The 20,186-nt window shown below is 58.3% G+C and overlaps 1 protein-coding gene across 11 annotated transcripts in view; it reads left to right on the top strand.

The window, feature by feature from the left end:
* SPEG (striated muscle enriched protein kinase) overlaps positions 1-20,186 on the top strand; it is a 57,507-nt gene that overhangs the window by 30,291 nt on the left and 7,030 nt on the right. For 9 of the 11 annotated variants that reach the window (XM_029933740.1, XM_029933736.1, XM_029933748.1 and 6 more), the window contains 22 exons: positions 310-570; positions 1,622-1,780; positions 1,882-2,071; positions 2,184-2,407; positions 4,852-4,971; positions 5,190-5,294; positions 5,897-6,103; positions 6,510-6,633; positions 6,753-6,928; positions 9,107-9,219; positions 9,664-9,832; positions 10,073-10,169; positions 10,296-10,496; positions 11,754-11,811; positions 12,423-12,500; positions 12,608-12,786; positions 13,280-13,306; positions 14,041-14,193; positions 14,631-14,673; positions 15,602-15,670; positions 15,938-17,912; positions 18,244-18,375. In XM_029933740.1, coding sequence (XP_029789600.1) covers positions 310-570; positions 1,622-1,780; positions 1,882-2,071; positions 2,184-2,407; positions 4,852-4,971; positions 5,190-5,294; positions 5,897-6,103; positions 6,510-6,633; positions 6,753-6,928; positions 9,107-9,219; positions 9,664-9,832; positions 10,073-10,169; positions 10,296-10,496; positions 11,754-11,811; positions 12,423-12,500; positions 12,608-12,786; positions 13,280-13,306; positions 14,041-14,193; positions 14,631-14,673; positions 15,602-15,670; positions 15,938-17,912; positions 18,244-18,375 — 4,860 coding nt within the window. Of the gene's footprint in view, positions 1-309; positions 571-1,621; positions 1,781-1,881; positions 2,072-2,183; positions 2,408-4,851; positions 4,972-5,189; positions 5,295-5,896; positions 6,104-6,509; positions 6,634-6,752; positions 6,929-9,106; positions 9,220-9,663; positions 9,833-10,072; positions 10,170-10,295; positions 10,497-11,753; positions 11,812-12,422; positions 12,501-12,607; positions 12,787-13,279; positions 13,307-14,040; positions 14,194-14,630; positions 14,674-15,601; positions 15,671-15,937; positions 17,913-18,243; positions 18,376-20,186 lie in introns of those variants that run through there. The other 2 variants (XM_029933745.1, XM_029933746.1) reach the window with 2 other exon arrangements.

Here is a 20,186-nt window from a genome sequence, read left to right as displayed (position 1 = left end):
TTTTTTTTTCCGCCGCCGTCTCTGCCCCTACGTGGCCCTCTCAGTTTCCCTGCCCTTGATTCCTTACCACTTCCCCTGAGTCCCCCCTCCCTGGTGGAGCTTGTCATCCTGAAGCCAGGCCCTGCAGTTCCTTGCTGTCCTGGCCGGGTGGGCGGGCTTTCCCTGTCTCCAAAGGAACAAAATGCATCTCTCTCTCTGTATCTGTCTGTCTCTTTGTGTGTGCGTGTGTGTGTGTGTGTGTGTGTCTGTGTCTCCCTCACCCCGTGTGTCTCCATGTGTGCCCCCCTGTGGCCGCTTCCCCTCCCCTAGCACATCCTGAAAGCCGGTCCTTGGCCGTGCTGGCCCCCCTGCAGGACGTGGACGTGGGGGCCGGGGAGATGGCGCTGTTTGAGTGCCTGGTGGCGGGTCCTGCTGACGTGGAGGTAGACTGGCTCTGTCGCGGCCGCCTGCTGCAGCCTGCACTGCTCAAATGCAAGATGCATTTCGATGGCCGGAAATGCAAGCTGCTGCTCACATCTGTGCATGAGGACGACAGTGGGGTCTATACCTGCAAGCTCAGCACGGCCAAAGGTAATTGCCCTCTCTGGCTGGAGGGCTGCCGCTGGTACCCCGGCGCTGGAGGGAAGGGACCGGAAGTGTAGGAGCTGGGGGCAAAATAAGATAATGCAGTACACTTGTCTTGGTAAGGTGTGCAGGCAGCGTAGCACCTGGAACAAAGTGCCTTCCATGTCTGTGTCACTGTCGTAGGGAACCAGTCTGCTGAAGCATAGCAGAACCTACCGGGACTTGGGTTCCACTTCTGGCCCCGCCCACATGCCGCCACGTGACTTCAGACTAGTCACTGCGCCTCTCTGAGCTATGGACTATCCATCTGGGAGGGATCGCGAGACTCGCTATCTTGTAGGGGGGATGGGTTGGATTAATGAGATAATGTATGTAAAGAACAAAGTACAGCACAAGTCTGGCAAAGGGTGGCACCTGATAAATGTCCACCATTATTATTATTAATGACATCTCTGACCCGGTCTCTGTCCTCATTGGAAGAGCAGAGATAACGACTCACCAGCTTGTGGTAATGAGCCAGTTAGGTGACACTGCAAGTCTTTGTAAAGCAGGAAGGGAGCCAGTCGGCATAAGGGTCTGTTCTTTCCCCCAGATTTCTTGTGGGCTAGAATCACAGGGCAGAAGGGGCATTAGCTCTGGCTCTGGGAGGGGTGGGGGGAGTGGAGGCAGGACCCAGGCGCAGAGGACAGTTTGAGGGGAGGGGACAGGTGTGGAGGAGGAACTGGGCTTGGCTTGCAGGCCCCTCTCCTGGAGCTGAAGGGAGCTTCCTCCAGAGTGAAGGGGCAGGGGCGGTGAGGAGGGACTTCTGCCGTTTCCCCAACCACGTGGCAGCCCGCCACCCACCCTCGCCAACCTCCACCCTCCTGAGAAGGCCAGGTCTTTGGATCATGCCTCTTACCTCACTCTGGTATCCGGCGACCTTGCAGGACTCTGCCCAGGCTCCGGCTCCTGGCCCAACTCCCCTTTCCTGCCTAGAGTATGAGGGCAGGACCTGCGGGTTGGGGCACCTGGGACCCCGTGGCCTTCCCTGGCCCCAGATCTGACCCCTCCCCACTAGATGAACTGACCTGCAGTGCCCGGCTGACGGTGCGGCCCTCGCTGGCGCCCCTCTTCACTCGGCTGCTGGAGGACACGGAGGTGCTGGAGGGCCGTGCAACCCGTTTGGACTGCAAGATCAGTGGCACTCCACCCCCCACTGTTACCTGGACTCATTTTGGTATGGCCTTCCACCCTGCAGATGCTGGGGGACCCCCGAGGGCCAGAGGGCCGGGCCCCCTCACCAAGCCTGCTCTGCATGTCTGTCCCTCCCTCCCTCAGGCCACCAGGTGGAGGAGAGCGAGAACCTTCGGCTCCAGCAGGAGGGAGGTCTGCACTCTCTGCACATCGCCCACGTGGGCACTGAGGACGAGGGGCTGTATGCAGTCAGTGCTACCAACGCCCACGGCCAGGCCCAGTGCTCGGCCCAGCTCTATGTGGAGGAGCCTCGGACAGCTGCCACTGGCCCCAGGTACCTTGGGGCTTCCCAGAGCGGGGGGGCTCCCGTGGCCGCCCCTGTGTCGCCTCGGCCCGTGGTGGGAGTGGCTGCTGTGGGCGTCTGGGCAGCTGCCTCGTTCTTACAGCTCCAAGCTGGAGAAGATGCCATCTATCCCTGAGGAGCCGGAGCAGGGTGAGCTGGAGCGGCTGTCCATGCCCGACTTCCTGCGGCCGCTGCAGGACTTGGAGGTGGGACTGGCCAAGGAGGCCATGCTGGAGTGCCAGGTGACCGGCCTGCCCTACCCCACCATCAGCTGGTTCCACAATGGCCACCGTATCCAGAGCAGTGATGACCGGCGCATGACACAGTGTACGTGTCTAGGGGAGGGTCCCCTCTGGCACCCCGTGCACCTACAATACCTTCACCCTCTCCCTGCCCTCGAGCCTGCTCAGGGATGCGGCGCTGCGGGGGAGGGGAGTGCGGAGGCGCTAGGAGGGCATGGCTTCCTTCCTTGAGCTGTTGGGTCGCCACTCTGGGCCTGGGAGGCCCCCTTTGCCCTTGCTGGACAGGCAGTACTTGCTGCTGACCAGCTGGACCATGGGCAAGGTTACACAACCCCTCTGTGCCTCAGTTTCCTTATCTACAAAAGCTTGTTATAAGCTTTAAGTAAGTTAGTACCGTATGAAGCACTCAGAGCGGGGCCCAGCAAATAGCCAGTGGTCCGTACATGTTAAAAATCTTATTGTAATTGTTACTGTTTTCATTGTTGCCATTATTATCCTTGTTCATAGAGCAGTGCTGCTCACACCTTCCCGGAGAAATTTCAGTGAAGAGGCCGGTGTGAGCAGCGTCTGGCTCCCAAGGGTTGCTTGGCCAGGGTTGTGAACCATACCAAATAAAGAAAAGGAGCTAGGGAAGAAATACAGAGGAACGTATCTGGGACCATGTCCTTTCCGCCGGGGATCCTTCTCCCGGGAGTATCTCGGTTCCATCCTGGAAGGGATCTGAGTCTTGTGTGGGAAGATTTATCTAACCCCATCAGACAGCCCACGCTGTGACAGTGATGGGTTCCTCTTACTGCTGCGACGTGACAGAACTTATCTTTCTTGAGCACTTTGTGAGTGCCAGGCCCCCAGTGCCGAAGGCCTGAGGAGGGTGACCTCACCTTCCTCATCAAGGACCTGTAAGGCAGGTTCTAGTATTCCGGTTCGCAAACAGGGAATCCAAGGCTTACAGAGGGACTTGCCCAAAGGCAGGAAAATGCCATCTGGTCCTGGCATCCACCTCCTAACCAGGGTGCCCCCATCACCTGTGCCCCATTCCCCAACCCCATTGTCCAGTGCCACCACTGTGGCTGTGACCCTTCCTCTCACAGCCCCCTCCTCGGGCTATCAGCCCACAGGCTTCCTGTCTCTCATTCTGCTTTTGGCCCCCCGTGGGGGTCTCTTGGGATCTGAGCTGGTGTCTCATCCTGTCTGTATCTGGGGTCAGTGGCAGCTCTAAGTCTCTTTTCCTTTATAAATAGTGTCAGCAGAGATAAATGAATGAGTGGGCATCCCATGTGGAGATAACCACTCAGAGCGGGGCGGGGTGTTTGGGGATGGCCCTGACGTGAAGGAGGACATGCAGGCCTCTTCCCCTTCGCTTCCCCGCCAGAGATGGCCTCCTTATCATCACTGAGGGATCACAGTGCAGAAAAGGAGGATCAGAATCAGAGGGAGACAAGTTCAAGCCATAGTTCCATCATTTATTAGCTGGGTCACCTTGGACGAGTCCATTAATGTCTCTGATCTTGTTGGTAGAATGAGGATCATCTTGCATGGTTGTTGAAAGGATTATGGAAAAAAAATGCATGTCAAGTAGCTGGCATAGACTGGGCACAGAACAGACAACTCTTACTGTAATTTATAATCTACCGTGTCTGGCACTTACTATGTGTAAGGCATCGGGAACTGAGCCTGACAGGACAAGTCAGCCCTATCTTTAAGGAGCTGTGACACATGTAAGTAAAGAGGATGAGCCACCCACGGCAGTGTGGGCCCAGAGCTGGGCGCCCTGGGGAGAGAATCAGGGAGGGGAGCACAGAGGAGGCTTCCTAGGCTGGCATTCACTTGATCTGTGTCTTGGAGGAGAAGGCCTTAGATAAGAGAAGAATATTCCATAAGGGAGGAATCTTGTGAGCAAAAACCTGGAGATGGAACTCCTGGGGCTTGTTCTGGGACCTGATGGCTTGTTAGGGTTGGAAGAAGAGCAGAGCCATGGCCAGGTGGGTGTTTGGGCTGAGGGCTTTGGATGCTAGCAGGTGCCTCAAGTGTGGTAGGTGCCGTCCCAGGTGGAGAGGTGACATGCAATGGCGTTGGCAGAGTGTGGACTGTGCCGGTGGAGGGCTTTTGTGGGTGCCGTGCCGCAGACGGGACCAGCAGTGGCCATGGACATGGAGAGGGGGCTGAGGGAAGGGCCTTAAGAATGAAACCTGGTCAGCACTTTGCCGCCCAGGTGTGACCCCCAGAGGTACAGAGATGAAGGGTCGTTAGCGGGGTAGGAACCCACAGAGGGGGAATCAGCATGGGAAGATGAGAAGTCTCTGGAGGGACAGCCAAGAGGGACTAGGGCTGCATGCAGGTGGAGGCTCAGCAGCCTGGACTTCAGGTTTGCTGAATGATAGATATGCTTCTTGCTGTGGGCCCCCTTCTTGCGCCCTTGCTGCTCCCTCTGCGGGTGGGGATAAAGGGTGAGGCCTGTGGTGGCATGGGTCCACCCCTCTAAATCTCCTCACTCAGGCCCGGTGTCATTGTCTCCCCGCCCACCCCCAGACAGGGATGTCCATCGCTTGGTGTTCCCTGCCGTGGGACCTCAGCATGCTGGCGTCTACAAGAGTGTTATCGCCAATAAGCTGGGCAAAGCTGCGTGCTATGCCCACCTCTATGTCACAGGTAAGGCGGGCACCTTCCCGCTCACCTGGCCTCCACCCACACAGGGACCTGGGTGACAGAGGGGCCTCCCTTCCCCTTGTACCCTGGGGAGCATCTGGCCTTGCCCTTGGCTCTGTGGCTATGCCTCCAGCCTTGATCCCGCTCTCCTGAGGCTTGGTGATCCTGCAGAGCCGGTGGGCCATGAAAGACTCAGCAGACCTCTGACCTGTGGCTTTCAGATGTGGTTCCAGGCCCCCCAGATGGTGCCCCGCAGGTGGTGGCTGTGACTGGGAAGATGATCACACTCACGTGGACACCCCCCAGGAGTCTGGACTTGGCCATTGGTGAGTCAGGCCCCGCAGGGCTGTGAGGTGGAGATGGACCATGGGCAGGTTCATGTAGGGGCACCCAGGGGGCCAAGACAGGAACACAGGGCCCAGAGAGGTATGCCAGTGGAGGGGAGGAGAGAGCGGGGTACTGGGAACATGGCCAGGACCAGCTTTGCCTGTCTCCTCTCCAAGCTGGATAAAGCCCTGGTTCCACATCAGGGGAGGCCACAAAGGGGCCTCCACATTCCCTTTCTCAGAGGGACTGGGTGTTTGGGTCATGACCCTGGGAATATCCCCTCCCCCTTCCCTGTGCATATGACTTCTCCCTGCTCTGTACCTCAGTTTCTCCACCTCAGGTAGTAGCAAGAAATTGAGATATGAATTTAGCTCTCTCCTTGCCTGTAACTGGGCCCCATGCCAGGCACCTGGTTGGCTCTAAGCACGGCTGGCCAGGTTGGAAAGAGCAGATGGGAGGCAGGCAGAAGCAACAGGAGAGACTGAGGCAGGTCCTCAGAGCAGACTAATGATGAGTTTCTAGGTCCTGAGCCAGCTGAATGGCTGGGGAGTGCAGGGGATGTCCCAGCAATGCCCCCCTCTAGCAGCTGCTTCCCCACTAGACCCAGACGCCCTGACCTACACCGTGCAGCACCAGGTTCTGGGCTCCGACCAGTGGACAGTTCTGGCCACGGGCCTACGGGAGCCCATATGGGCAGCCGTGGGGCTGCGTAAGGGGGTCCAGCACATCTTCCGGGTCCTTAGCGCCACCATCAAGAGCAGCAGCAAGCCCTCACCCCCTTCAGAGCCTGCCCAGCTGCTGGAGCACGGTGAGCCAGAGTTCTCCTACGAGGTGGGCTTGGGGAGGCTGGGCCCAGGGACCTGGGTCTCGTGGTGGAGGCTCAAGTGCAGATCTGGATGTGCTAGCTGTGGTGGGAACAGCACGGCTGGGGGCGCCCTTGACCAATCCGAGCACGTTTGCTTCCTGAGAGCCGCACACATAGTGGGCAAGGCTGAGGGTCTGGAGTCAGACAAGCTCAGGGCGAAATCCCAGCTCTGCTACTGTGTGCCCTAGACAAATAGCTGAACCTCTCTGAACCTCAGCTTCCTCATCTGTAAATGTGGAGCTCCCGTGGTGGGCGGGGTGGCGGGGTGCTGGGGGGGCAGTTCAAAGCATACAGGACACTAAGGACCTTGTCTTGAGCCCAGCACCAGCTCATGCTCTTCTCCTCCCAGGCCCACCACTCGAGGAGGCGCCCACTGTGTTGGACAAGCCCGACATCGTGTATGTGGTGGAGGGACAGCCCACCAGTGTCACGGTCACCTTCAACCACGTGGAGGCCCAGGTCGTCTGGAGGAGGTGGGGCCCTGCCTTGCATGCCTCATTCCCCACACATGGCCATCCTGCTCTAGCCATCCTGGCCTGATGCCTCCCCCCCATGCCTGGAACCTGGATGACTTCCCTGTCATGTCTCCTAGCTGCCGAGGGGCCCTCCTAGAGGCACGGGCAGGTGTGTACGAGCTGAGCCAGCCAGACGATGACCAGTACTGTCTTCGGATCTGTCGGGTGAGCCACCGAGATGTGGGGCCCCTTACCTGCACGGCCCGCAACCGCCACGGCACACAGGCCTGCTCAATCACCCTGGAGCTGGCGGGTGAGTGATAGCTTCCTTCCCTCCCCTCCCTCTAAGGCCCACAGTCCTCGCCTTTTGCCTCCAGGTGCATACACCCACCTGTCAGGCCTGTGCATCTAAAGGCTATAATAATAAGCAGTGCTGGCTGAAGTAACGGTGGTAGTACACATAAGATATTTATTGAGCACCTAGTATGTGCTAGGCTCAGTGCTAAACACCTTCCACATATCACCTCATGGAATATTCACGTTAACCCTGTGAGATGGGATTGGTTAGTGCCCTCATTTTACAGATGGGAAAACTGAGGCTCGGAGAGGATGCTACATAACTGGCCCAAGGTCACACAACTTGATGAGGATAGGAGCTGGGATTCAAGCTGGATGCCCAACTCCAGGGCCAGCTCCTTGGTCCTGTGTTAAACAACAGGAAATAGCACCTCAAATATAACAAGTGTTGGGAGGGCAAGTTTAATTTCAAAAAGGAAAAAGCCCAGGTGAGCACATTTGGTCAGCAGACTCCCAGCTCTGGGGACCCGGGTGGCCCTTTTGCACAGGTCTATCTGACAGAGCCTGCCAACCTTTGCAGTGAGGACCCTTTTTATAATTTCTCCTTTAAAGACGGAGGCTCTCGACCGGTGGCATGCATTAAGAAGTAATTGTCTTGTTTTTCGGTCTGTTAATTAACTCTAGGCATATGTAACCGCCACTCAGAACTCCAGATCAGCGTGAGCTAAACAGTGTTACCTGCTGAGTAAATACAATCCCAACCAAACGCAAAGAAAGTGACATTTTAGTTAGCACAGGCCATCCTATCCAGATAAATGTACATTTGCTAGTGCTTTTAAAAAATTGTTCAAATTCACTGGAACCCTTCTAGTCCTTTGACCTTCACGGAGTAACCCCACCACCACCTCTGGACTAGAAACCAGATGCCTAGAGGGGTTGGGAAGGGATCTTTAAAGTAGAAGAGAAGTGGCGGTAAGGTGTGTGAGGAAGAGAAGGGGGAGCCCTGCGGGCCCCAATGTGGTCCTTGCCCGGCCTCCCCCCACCTGCACCCCTGACACTTCCTACCCAGCGTGCCATGTGCAGGACTCATTTTTCTTCCCAGATAGAGGAAGAGCCTTAGGGTTTGGGAAGGCCCTGGCCACTGAGAGCCCTGCAGCCCAGCCTGGCTGGGGCAGTGACAGAGAGAGAGAGAGACTATGTCCCAGTCGGCCCGGACTAGAACAGGTCTGGGGCTTGAATCGACGTGGCAAGTGGAATGGCCTCCTGCCTCCATATCTTCCCCATGCTAGGGCCTTCTTCACTCCCAGGGCACCCCACCCTTTTATCTGTATCAAGTCAGATTGGGTGCCTGTGATGGGTGGTGGTCCCTGCCCAGTGCCCCTGGCTCTTCCCTCAGGGCCTGCTCATTCCCACTCCTCTTAAGGCAGAGACCCTCAAACATGCTCAGGAGATGGGGCACTGGGAAGTCACAGGTTCCTCTGCAGAGCACACCAGCATATATATTTAATCCCATCCTGAGAATTAGAAGCGACTTTGCCAGGAAATGACATGACCACATGATATGTGTAGAGAATGAAATCACAGTCACACTGTGGGAGAGCTAAGCTGAGCATTGGTACCTGTTTGCTCATCTTGTCATCCCCCAGATGGTAAAAGTCCCCTTAAACATTTAAATAAGATTCAGAGAGAAAAACGTCAGGATGGAGGCAATGCCATCCTTGAATTTAATTCAGGGTCACAGCCTGAACTGCGTTCGGGGCCCAGGACAGTAAAGCCCGAGGTAGGGCTGTGCGGAAAGGCAGTCACCCACAGGGGGCAGCATTGAGCCACTCTGCGCCAGCCCATTAATGCAGTGAAGGAAGAGGCTCAGGATGGCCAATCCTGATTTTTTCAAGAGAGGCAGGAAATCCAGATTTCTTTTGTGTTTGAAAATCGCCTAGTTTCAGAGCTGGCAAAAAGGAAGGCTGCACCCTCTGGCTTATATTTTCTGAGATTCGTACAAGCAAGAAACTCAGGTGTTCCCAGGGGCCGAGTTTGAGAGCCCTGGTGGGTGGGGCGCTGGGGTGTAGGGGCTTCTGGGGTTGTACCTGAGCCAGTCAGGGAGGGAGGGCTTGGAGAGGGACTGAAAAGGCACGTCCTCATGACCCCAGTGTCGTCACCTTCCCTTCTCCACCCTCACCCCTGTTTGTTTCAGAGGCCCCTCGATTTGAGTCCATCATGGAGGATGTGGAGGTCGGGGCTGGGGAAACAGCTCGATTTGCTGTTGTGGTGGAGGGGAAACCACTGCCGGACATCATGTGGTACAAGGTCAGAGGGTGACAGAGGCCTCCGGAGTCCTAGCGTGGGGCCGGCTGGGAGCCTGAGGGGAAGGGAGGAGGGATTTCTGGACAGGAGGAGTCTCGGCAACCTTAGGAGGAAGGGAACCTAGACAGAGAAGAACAAAGGTGTTGTCAGAGGTGTGGCGAGGAGGAGGAAACGGGACCCAGGGTGCCGTGTGACACTAGGGGGTGTTTCGGAAACCAGGGGACTAACTGGGAGGGTGCGGGCCTATTCGTGAGAGATGAAGTGGAGCCGATTTCCGGTGCCGAAGGGAGCAAGGCCCCTGGGGCAGCGATATTATTGAGTCCTGGGATAGAAGGGTTCCTAGCCCTTGAGGTAGGGATGAGGCGGGGTCTCGGTCACGGAGATGAAGGTGGGTCCCAGGTAGAGGTAAAGCCGGGCCTGGGCTGGAGGTGACAGCCCACTCTGCAGGGTGAGGTGCTGCTGACCGAGAGTAGCCATGTGAGCTTCGTGTACGAAGAGAGCGAGTGCTCCCTGGTGGTGCTCAGCACGGGGACCCAGGATGGAGGCGTCTACACCTGCACCGCGCGGAACCTGGCTGGTGAAGTCTCCTGCAAAGCAGAGCTGGCTGTGCGTTCAGGTGGGCTGGAGCGCAAGGGGAGAAGGGCAACGGGCTTTTTCTCAGGAATGCTGTGTGCGCCCCAGCCCGCCGGGCCCTTCCGTCCTAAACCACCACTGTATTCCAGCCCCGGCACCCCACCTCGGGCCCCTGACATTCCTGCTCCTCTTTTGCGTCCTTCTTCTGCCCTACCTGTCCCTGTCTCTGCCCCAGTTGCTCTCTTGCCCTTCCCCCGCCTAACGCCAGGCATCTCTCCCCCAGCTCAGACAGCCATGGAGATAGAGGGGCCCAGGGAAGCTGAGGAACAGCGGGGAAGGAGACTCAGCGACTTCTATGACATCCATCAAGAGATCGGCAGGTGTGGGGCCAACAGAGGATACCATGTCTGGGAGCCAAGGGGGCCTGGGTCTGAGGCTAGGAGGCCTGGGACAGCCAGGGCTACAGCGATGACCGAGCCCCTCACCTCCCTTGTGTCGTCACCCAGAGGTGCCTTCTCCTACCTGCGGCGCGTGGTGGAGCGGAGCTCCGGCCTGGAGTTTGCAGCCAAGTTCATCCCCAGCCAGGCCAAGCCGAAGGCATCAGCATGGCGGGAGGCCCGGCTGATGGCCCGGCTCCAGCATGACTGCGTCCTCTACTTCCATGAGGCCTTTGAGAGGCGTCGGGGACTGGTCATTGTCACCGAGCTGTATCCTGGGATAGGCTGGGCGGGTAGGGGACACATGGCCAATTAGCAACATGGTTTACACTTTGCAAAGTGGCCCCATTGACTGTTAGGAGGTGCTGAGCACCTATTAGGAAATGTTCCCATTGATGACTGGGAGATCCCAAGACATCTTGTCAGACCTTTACAGGGTAGAGTCTGGAGACTTCTGCAAAGAACAACATTTTTTAGCCCCCGCCCCTGCCTTTAAATTTTTTCCAATCTTTATTTTTTGAGAGAGACAGAGCCCGAGTAGGGGAGAGAGAGGGACACAGAATCTGAAGCTCTGAGCTGTCAGCACAGAGCCTGATGCGGGCCTCGAATTCATGAACTGTGAGATCATGACCTGAGCTGAAGTCACACGCTTAACCAACTAAGCTATCCAGGCTTCTCTTTTAGCCTCAACTTACATACCATCACCGTGTGCTGGGTAGTGCTCTAGGTTTTACCAATATTAACCTATTTAATCCTCATGTCTATCTCTGTCATGGAATTTTTTATCCCCATTTTACAGATACTAAAACCTACCTCTACCGAGGTGTAGAGAGGTAAAGTAACTCATCCAAGGTCGCATAGCTAACAAAAGGCGTGTACACAAAATACAGCATGGTATATCCAAACTTTTGGAGTGACCCCATTGTCAGATGAGCATCAGGACTGGTTTTATTTGAGAGGTGGTCTTCATAAAGGATGGATTTTGCCCTTTCACGAGAGCCCTGGCTAAGCAGAGGCACACCGTGATAAGGCAGGCAGCCGTTTCTCCCATTTGCAGGGTGACTGTATCCTTCACACCAGCCTCCCAGTCTGCACTGTTAGAGCCCAGACCTCAGCAAGATGACCATGTGTGCAATGTCCTGGGTCATTCTCAAAAAGAGGCAAGAAGTTCCATCCATGCTCAACAAAATTCGGTTCTAACTTGGTCTTTTTAAATACCTAACAGAGTGGTAGGAGTGAAGACGTTGTCCCCATTCTACACCCAAGGAAACCTAGGCTCAGAGAGGTTGGGTGACTTGCCTGAGACCCCACAGCAAATGGGAATTCAAGCAGGCTGGTCCAATCTGTGCACCCAGATGATAGGGAAAAAGTGGAAACACAGTCAAGAACTGGTATTAGATATGCTTTAAGGGGAAGAAGAACTCTGTGCAGAGCTGGGATCCGACTTGAGCGCTAGGGGTGGAGGGCACTGCCCGGGGAGGGCCCAGAAGTTGGCACTGTCACTGTTCTCCTTGATCTGGGACATAGATGCACAGAGGAGCTGCTGGAGCGAATGGCCAGGAAACCCACCGTGTGTGAGTCTGAGGTGAGGGCAGTGGGTGGTGGGGTCAGGTTGGGCACTGGTGTTTACCCACCTGAACCCTGAGAACTGAGGAGTGGGTTCTGGGCTTGCCATCTGTGCCCATGAACAGGCCAGGGGTGGTGGTGGAGAGCACTGTCGGGCAGGCAGTAGAGCTTCCTTTGCCCATCAGACCGGGCCCCCCACCCTGGGACTTGCACGGTCCTCTATAAATCTCAGTAGAGCCACCCCGGCCCCTCCCTGTATGGTTTCCCAGTGTTCCTCACACAAACATTCCTCAGATATTTCTCCTGGAAGGAACCCCACCTAGACTCCCATTTAGTCTCACTACAGTCCTGCCATTGGAGGGCTGTATGAATTGTACACTGCACAGTTCTGTTTATCATAATGTAAATAGCTCCCTCCTCTCTTTGTGCTGTGCCCAACCTGTCCAGTCGTACTTGGAGGCCCCAGATCTCAGAACCCCCAAACCTATGTTTCAGCTAGTTACCTCCACCAGCCAGTTATCTGAAGGCCACTTCTCAGGCATGGCCTGACCTCTTGCCACAGCTCTGGTGATGATTGAACCTAACACCCCACTCTCTCCCCCACGGATTTTGGGCCTCCTGTTTCCACAGATCCGGGCCTACATGCAGCAGGTGCTGGAGGGAATATGCTACCTGCACCAGAACCATGTGCTGCACTTGGATGTCAAGGTGAGGTGCGGGTGGGGGGTGGGGAGCAGGCAGCCCCTGTGGGCGGCAGGCAGTGGGGCATCCTCCCCTCTCCACTCAGCTACCATGCCTTCCCTCGTGTTCTGCAGCCCGAGAACCTGATGGTGTGGGATGGCGCCGAAGGTGAAGAGCAGGTGAGGCTCTGTGACTTTGGGAACGCCCAGGAGCTGACCCCGGGAGAGCCTCAGTACTGCCAGTACGGCACACCTGAGTTCGTGGCGCCCGAGATTGTCAATCAGACCCCGGTGGCCGGAGTCACCGACGTCTGGTAATGCTGGCCTACTGGGCTGTGGGGTGGGCAGCTTCCCTCAGTCCCCTGCGGGGGCCTTGCTCACCAGTAGAGGAGCTTCACTAAAGCCCCAATCCCTTCCCTGGCAGTAGATCTATTGACCATGTGCCTTCCTGTCCCTCCTCAGTGAGAGGTGACCCAGTCACTCAAGGCCTTAGCCCTCCCTGTGCCTCCTTGGCTCCTGATCTCCCCCCCAGGTATGGGGGCTTTCTTCCTCCATAGCGACCTTGCCTCCCCGAAGTGAGGCAGGCCAGCTCTTTGGCTCCCAGACTCCTCTGGGCTTCCTGGGCTGGCCCTGACTTGACCCTTGACCCCTCCAGGGACCTTGAGACCTCTGGGTTGAGAAGCCTTCCTGTGCCCATTTGTCTCAGTGAGGACACTCCTTGCTGGATTAGTGGTAGCAGAAAACCACTTACTTCTAATGGGAGGAGTACTGTCCACTTACCCATCTATTGCTCTCTTTTCCCCACAGGCCTGTGGGTGTTGTCGCCTTCCTCTGGTAAGGACCCCTTTGCACCACGGACCCCAGTTTCCAATGGGCTCCTAGCAGGCTCACCCCTAACATTTGCAGAATTTGCAGAGCCTGGGGCAGGAGAGCAGTTCAGGGCCTGCAGCCCACCCTTTCACCCCTGCACTGCAAGGGGCCTCCTGTGCATGAACACGGATGCCCCTGACTGCGAGTCTAAGCTCCATCTCCCACTGTGCTCCTCCTACCGTGCTCCATCTACCACTGTGCCCCTCTGGGAGGGGCGGGCCTGCTAGCAGCACGCTTGGAAGGCTGGACTGGACGGAGAGAGGCCAGTGCAGGCTTAGTGCCAGGTAGGCAGGAAATTTGAAGGCCCTGAGTGGTCAGAACAGGCTCCAGAAGAAAGAAGCTCCGACTCAGGCGCCACATCCCCTGGGCACAGACTCCTCACCTCAGGAACTGGCCTGTGGCTGGAGGAGGGACAAAACAGGTCCTCTAAAGCATAGGCCCAGGGCCCAGCTGGGTGCTCAGGTCTCAAGGCAGCACTGCCTCCTCACCAATTTGGGGGTGGGGGTGGGGGTGGGGGCAGTACAGGCACGAGTCTGAAAGACTGGCCTCTGTTCAGATTCACCCTGCCTCTGCCACCCCCAGAGCCCCAGGGCCTCCAGCTGTTCCCAACCCCATGTCCCCACTGGCATCCCTTGAAGTCTCTGCCTCAGCCCCAGGGCCCTGCCCACCTCTCATGCTGGTCCTCTCTGCCTCTGCAGCCTGACGGGAATCTCCCCGTTTGTTGGGGAAAATGATCGGACAACATTGATGAACATTCGAAACTACAACGTGGCTTTCGAGGAGACCACATTTCTGAGCCTGAGCAGGGAGGCCCGGGGCTTCCTCATCAAAGTGCTGGTGCGGGACCGGCTGTGAGTACAGGGTCCTGAGGAGCTCCCCCATGCTTAGAGTCTCCTCCTGCTGCCCCCCACTTCTGACCTCCCAGACTCTGCCCTTATTTAAAAAAAATTTTTTTTTACATTTATTTATTATTGAGAGACAGAGAAAGAGCACGAATGGGGGAGGGGCAGAGAGAGAAGGAGACACAGAATCAGAAGCAAGCTCCAGGCTCTGAGCAAGCTGTCAGCACAGAGCCTGACACAGGGCCCGACGCAGGGCCCAAACCCGTGAACTGCGAGATCATGACCTGAGCCGTAGTCTGTCGCTCAACCGACTGAGCCACCCAGAGGCCCCCAGCCTCTGCCCTTAGATGTTCAATCTCCCAACTCCTTATGGCCCTGTTTTCCCATGTACTGACTGGCTCTCTGGATGAGTAATACAGCCCTTCTTAGTCCTCATTCCTTTACAGGAGGCCTACCGCAGAGGAGACCCTAGAACATCCTTGGTTCAAAGTGAGTAGCTTGTAAAGTAGTGGTAGAAGAGGGGGGGGGGTGGAGAGAACATTATTAACAGCTCCATTTATTGAGTGCCTACTGTGTGCAGTAGTCTGTGAGAGGCCATTTATACCCGTACAGTCTGTTAGCCTCACAATAGCTCTGCAAAGGAAGCCATTATTACCCCTATTTTGCTAAGAGGCAAAGCCATCAGGGTTTTTCCTGGCTCCCGAGAGCAGCCCTGGTCCTCCTCAGTCCTGTGTCTGCCTCTGTCCTGCCCTGCGGTTGGTGGGTGGTCTGGCTAGACGGGTCTCTTGGTTTTGAGCCAGAACTCTCACTCATTCATCTTCAAACCCCAGCACCACAAGGCAGAGGGGTGGGTGGGGGTTCAGCATATGACCCGGAAAGAGTGACTGACTCAACCATCCATTTAATGTTATGCTGGATCAACTGAAGTTTGAGGTCATTCTGGTGTCTGTCCTTGGATGATGAGCCTTGTCTCTCAGATCATAAATGAGCTCTTTCCAGATACCTGGCTGGGAGGCTGCAGGAGACCTCTGTCTGGGCCTGGCCCACCAAAGCTCCGCTGGCTCTACGTGAGATAGGTGGTGAGCTGGGCAGTGGAGCCCAGGCCAGGGGCCCGAGCGCAGGCTCCTGAGGGCAGCCAGTGTGCAAGGATGGTGTGAGAGCCCTAGTGTAAGCCCCGAACCCACATGAGGAGCCACTGATTTTCTGCCCTTCCACTTATGTTCAGGGATTTGTCATATGTAGGCACCTTGGCTGTGGGAGTCGTGACAGATCTAAGGGGTAGGGACCCCCAGGAGCCCAGATTCCATGCTGCCCAGTCCACTGTCCCCTCCTATGGACTTTGCCTCTCCATTGCCATACCTTGAGGGTCTAGGTGGACAGAGGACTTTTCCTGAGGCCCTCTTTCCTGGGTTTGCAGACGCAGGCCAAGGGCGCAGAGGTGAGCACGGATCACTTAAAGCTGTTCCTCTCCAGGCGGAGGTGGCAGGTGAGTTTGCCTGGGCCCTGCCTTGGCGCCCTTCCCCTTCTCGTTCTGCAGTTTCTCTCTTAAACCCTGCCTTCTTTCTATCACGTACCCTCACTCCCCGCTCCTCTATCTTCATCCACTTTTCATTCTTTCAACCCCCAGTTTGGCTCCTGTTCCCTGACCCTCTCCCTGCCTTAGGTCTTCTCCCCTGCAGCTGAGGTGGGATTGAGTGGGTCAGTCGGGCCTCAGGGGTCTCTCTCAGGTCTGACTCTAGTGCCCTGTCTCCAGCGCTCCCAGATCAGCTACAAGTGCCACCTGGTGCTGCGCCCCATCCCCGAGCTGCTGCGGGCACCCCCGGAGCGGGTGTGGGTAGCCATACCCAGAAGACCGCCCCCCAGCGGGGGGCTCTCGTCTTCCTCTGACTCTGAGGAGGAAGAGCTAGAGGAGCTGCCCTCAGTGCCCCGGCCACTGCAGCCGGAGTTCTCAGGGTCCCGGGTGTCCCTCACTGACATTCCCACTGAGGATGAGGCCCTGGGCACCCCGGAGGCTGGGGCTGCCACCCCAATGGACTGGCAGGAGCAGGGAAGGGCCCCCTCTCAGGACCAGGAGGCTCCCAGCCCTCAGGCACTCCCCTCCCCAGGCCAGGAGCCCCAAGCTGGGTCCAGTCCCCAGCGGAGAGAGCTCCGGAGGGGCAGCTCTGCCGAGAGCGCCCTGCCCCGGGCCGGGCCAAGGGAGCCGGGCCGGGGCCTGCACAAGGCAGCGTCTGCCGAGCTGCCGCAGCGCCGAAGCCCCAGCCCGGGGGCCACCCGCCTGACCCGGGGAGGCCTGGGTGAGGGTGAGTATGCCCAGAGGCTGCAGGCCCTGCGCCAGCGGCTGTTGCGGGGAGGCCCTGAGGATGGCAAGGTCAGTGGCCTCAGGGGTCCCCTGCTAGAGAGCCTGGGGGGCCGTGCCCGGGATCCGAGGCTGGCCCGGGCTGCCTCCAGCGAGGCAGCCCCTCGCCACCAGCCCCCACCGGAGACCCGGGGCCTGCAGAAGAGCAGCAGCTTCTCGCAGGGAGAGGCGGAGCCCCGGGGCAGGCACCGCCGCGCTGGGGCACCCCTCGAGATACCCGTGGCCAGGCTGGGGGCCCGCAGGCTGCAGGAGTCTCCCTCCTTGTCTGCCCTCAGTGAGGCCCAACCCCCCAGCCCTGCGAGGCCCAGTGCCCCCAAATCCAGTGTCCCCAAGTCTTTGAAACCTCCTGCCACTGCACCCAGTGATGCCCCACAACCCTTGGCACCCCAGCCTACCCAAGAGAAGACCTCCATGTCCACCCCGGAGCCCATCCCAGCCCCCAAGCCTACTCAGCCCTCTGTGGCTCCGAAAACCCCGGTGGCCCCCCTCACACCCTATGCCCAGATCATGCAGTCACTCCAGCTGTCAGGCCACACGCAGGCCTCCCTGCAGGGCCCTGGGGCACCTCCATCAGAGCCTAGACCCCACCCGGCTGTGTTTGCCCGGGTGGCCTCCCCACCTCCGGGGGCCTCCGAGAAGCGCGTGCCTTTAGCTGGGGCGCCCCCAATGCTAGCCGAGAAAGCCCAGGTCCCCACAGTGCCCCGCAGGCCAGGTAGCAGTCTCAGCAGCAGCATTGAGAACCTGGAGTCAGAGGCTATATTCGAGGCCAAGTTCAAGCGCAGCCGGGAGTCGCCCCTGTCGCGGGGGCTGCGATTGCTGAGCCGCTCGCGCTCGGAGGAACGCGGCCCCTTCCGCGGAGCCCAGGAGGAGGACGGCATGTACCGGCCCAGCCCGGCAGGCACACCCCTGGAGCTGGTGCGACGGCCGGAGCGCTCCCGCTCGGTGCAAGACCTCAGGCCGGTGGGGGAGCCAGGCCTCGTTCGCCGCCTCTCGCTGTCGCTGTCCCAGCGTCTGCGGCGGACCCCGCCGGCGCAGCGCCACTCGGCCTGGGAGGCCCGCGCTGGGGACGGAGAGAGCTCGGAGGGCGGCAGCTCGGCGCGGGGTTCCCCGGTGCTGACCGTGCGCAGGCGGCTCAGCTCCACGCTGGAGCGGCTGTCGAGCCGGTTGCAGCGCAGCGGCAGCAGCGAGGACTCAGGGGGCGCATCGGGCCGCAGCACGCCGCTGTTGGGACGGCTGCGCAGGGCCACGTCGGAGGGCGAGAGTCTGCGGCGCCTTGGCCTCGGGCACAACCAGCTGGCGGCCCAGGCCGGCGCCGGCACGCCTTCAGCAGAGTCCCTGGGCTCCGAGGCCAGCGCTACGTCCGGCTCGTCAGGTGAGGGCCAGGGGCAGAGTGGCCGTGTGAACGTATGAACATGTGCGGCTAGGTGGGGGTATGGAGCTGACATGACAGGTGCAGGGCCCGGAAGAGGGTGGGAGGGCTAGAGGGAGGCTCTGGGAGGAGGAGCTGGAGGCCCTGAGTTTGGACTTGGCAGGGCTACGGCCACTGGAGGCTGAGGGGCCCAGGCTGGTGTTGGAGCGGGTCACGGGTCACGGTGGGGGGCGGGGGGCTGGAAGTTCTCTCCTCCTCTGGGCTGAGGGCTGCAGGGAGGTGGCAGATTTCTGGCACTGGTTGGGCCGGGGCTTACCGGCCTGGGTCTTCTCAGCTCCCGGGGAAAGCCGAAGCCGGCGTCGCTGGGGCCTCTCTCGGCTGCGAAAGGACAAGGGCTTATCACAGCCAAACCTCTCTGCCGGTACCCAGGAGGATTTGGGGCACCCGTATGTGCGCAGTGAGTCAGGTAATAGAGGCCTGCTGGGTGAGTAGGCCCCTCCCTGCCTCCAGAGAGCAGTCAGAGCTGGGTGGAGCCCACCTTGAGGAACCCAGGAAAATGACAATAATAGCATTAACGAATTCTGTTGACTTGTAATGCTGAGTGTCCTAAGCCCTTTACAAGCACTGCCTCATCTAACCTTCCTGTGTTGTTTGGTAACTGTTCTTATCATCATCCCCATTTCACGGGGGAGGAAACAGGTTTAGCCAGGCTACGTAGCTTGTCCAAGTCACAGAGCTGGGGGTGAGTGGAGCTGAGAGTTGGACTGGATGGTCCTCTGCCGCCAGACCCCAGAGGTGGCTTTGGAACACCCTGCCTATGCCTTTCCTTGGCTAGCCTCCCCATCCCAATGTGTGTATGTACAAAGACGTTCTTTCTCTCCCAGCCCAGCGACCCACAATCTGGACTGTGCCCCCAATTCTCCACTCCTCCAGAGCCCTGACCACCCTCACTGTCCCTTCCTGTCCTCCCTGCCCCCGGAGAAGGCACTTGTGTGGGGACAAACAGTGCTCAGGGCTCTTTGCTGGGGGGTGGGGTACTTGGGCTATGCCCTGGTCTGTTTCTCTGCCCAAGTATCCTGGGGCTGCAGGGAGAAAGGTATTCTCCACCTGGGGTCACCCCAGCCCCCACAGGAAAGGGGCTCGTTCCGCAAGGACCACGAGCAAAGGCTTCGGGGCGGGGGTTGGGGGAGCAGCTTCTCCAGACCAGCATGCATGCTGAAGGGAGGAAGCCCACTGAGGGCTTTCCATCATTACTTCCCATCTCCCCCGGTTTCCTGATAAAACTCCTCAGCACTGTTCCAGCCGTGCCTCTGCGGGGATCAGGGTGACTGTGTCCAGCTTTGGCCAGGGGAGATGGGGTGTCTTTCTCAAGGCAGCGGGGCCTAGAGTGAGCGAAGAGGAGGGAAGGGAAGGAGGCCAGCCGGTGGGGGCAGGGGTGGAAGAGGTGGGGAAGAGAGAGGTAAGCCAGCACTGAGGCCCGGGGACAGCTGATTCCTTCCCACTGGGGCTTCGCTCCCAGCTTCATTTTGCTTGTGCAGCTGATTTCCTGCCGAGGCAGTGTCCTCTTACCTCATCCTCTGCCCCTCCCTGAGGAGGAAGGCTGTCCCTGTCCACTTTACCAACTAGGGCTGGCCTCTGGGGGAGTGGAGGTGGGGCTGGCAAGGCTGAGCTGGGGTCACCTTTCACCTCTCCTCCTTCTCCCCTCTCCCCAGTACCCTCACTTGGCCTGGAGACAGCCACTAATGAAACTGTATTTACTTTGCATTGTTGGCGCCTTGCCTTGGTGTGGGACCCCTCCTTGGGGAATACTGGGGTATAGTGGGAAAGGGGGGGTCATGCTGGCTCTCCTGATATCCACTCTGGCTGATCATCCCTCCCCTGCCCAGCTCCTCCTTACCTCCCCTCCCTCCTGGGTCTTCAGACAGGCAGCAGCTGGGGCTCCCAGGGGTCCTCTTCCCACATGAAAAATGCACCCCATACCCCACCCTGCATTGGCCTCTTGGCTTCCACCAGATTGAGATTTTTCTAAAGAGACTTCCCAGGAAGCAGGAATGCGAATCCTCAGGATGCCAAGGAGCCACAGGCAGGCTGTACAGGGGCAAAGACCTTGACCCATCCGCAGCCCAGGCTTGGGCACATGCACCAGCCAGCCCTGAAGCCAGCTTTGCTGAACCAGCCTATTTCTCTGGAGGTCTGGTCCTAGCTCCACTACTGGGCATAGCAACAGGCTAGAAATCCTCACAACAGTAAAAGCTAACATTTGTGAGCACTTATTAC

The sequence above is a fragment of the Suricata suricatta genome, chromosome 3, assembly GCF_006229205.1.
Source record: "Suricata suricatta isolate VVHF042 chromosome 3, meerkat_22Aug2017_6uvM2_HiC, whole genome shotgun sequence".
NCBI lineage: Eukaryota > Metazoa > Chordata > Mammalia > Carnivora > Herpestidae > Suricata > Suricata suricatta.
This window is presented reverse-complemented; position numbering and strand designations above follow the sequence as displayed.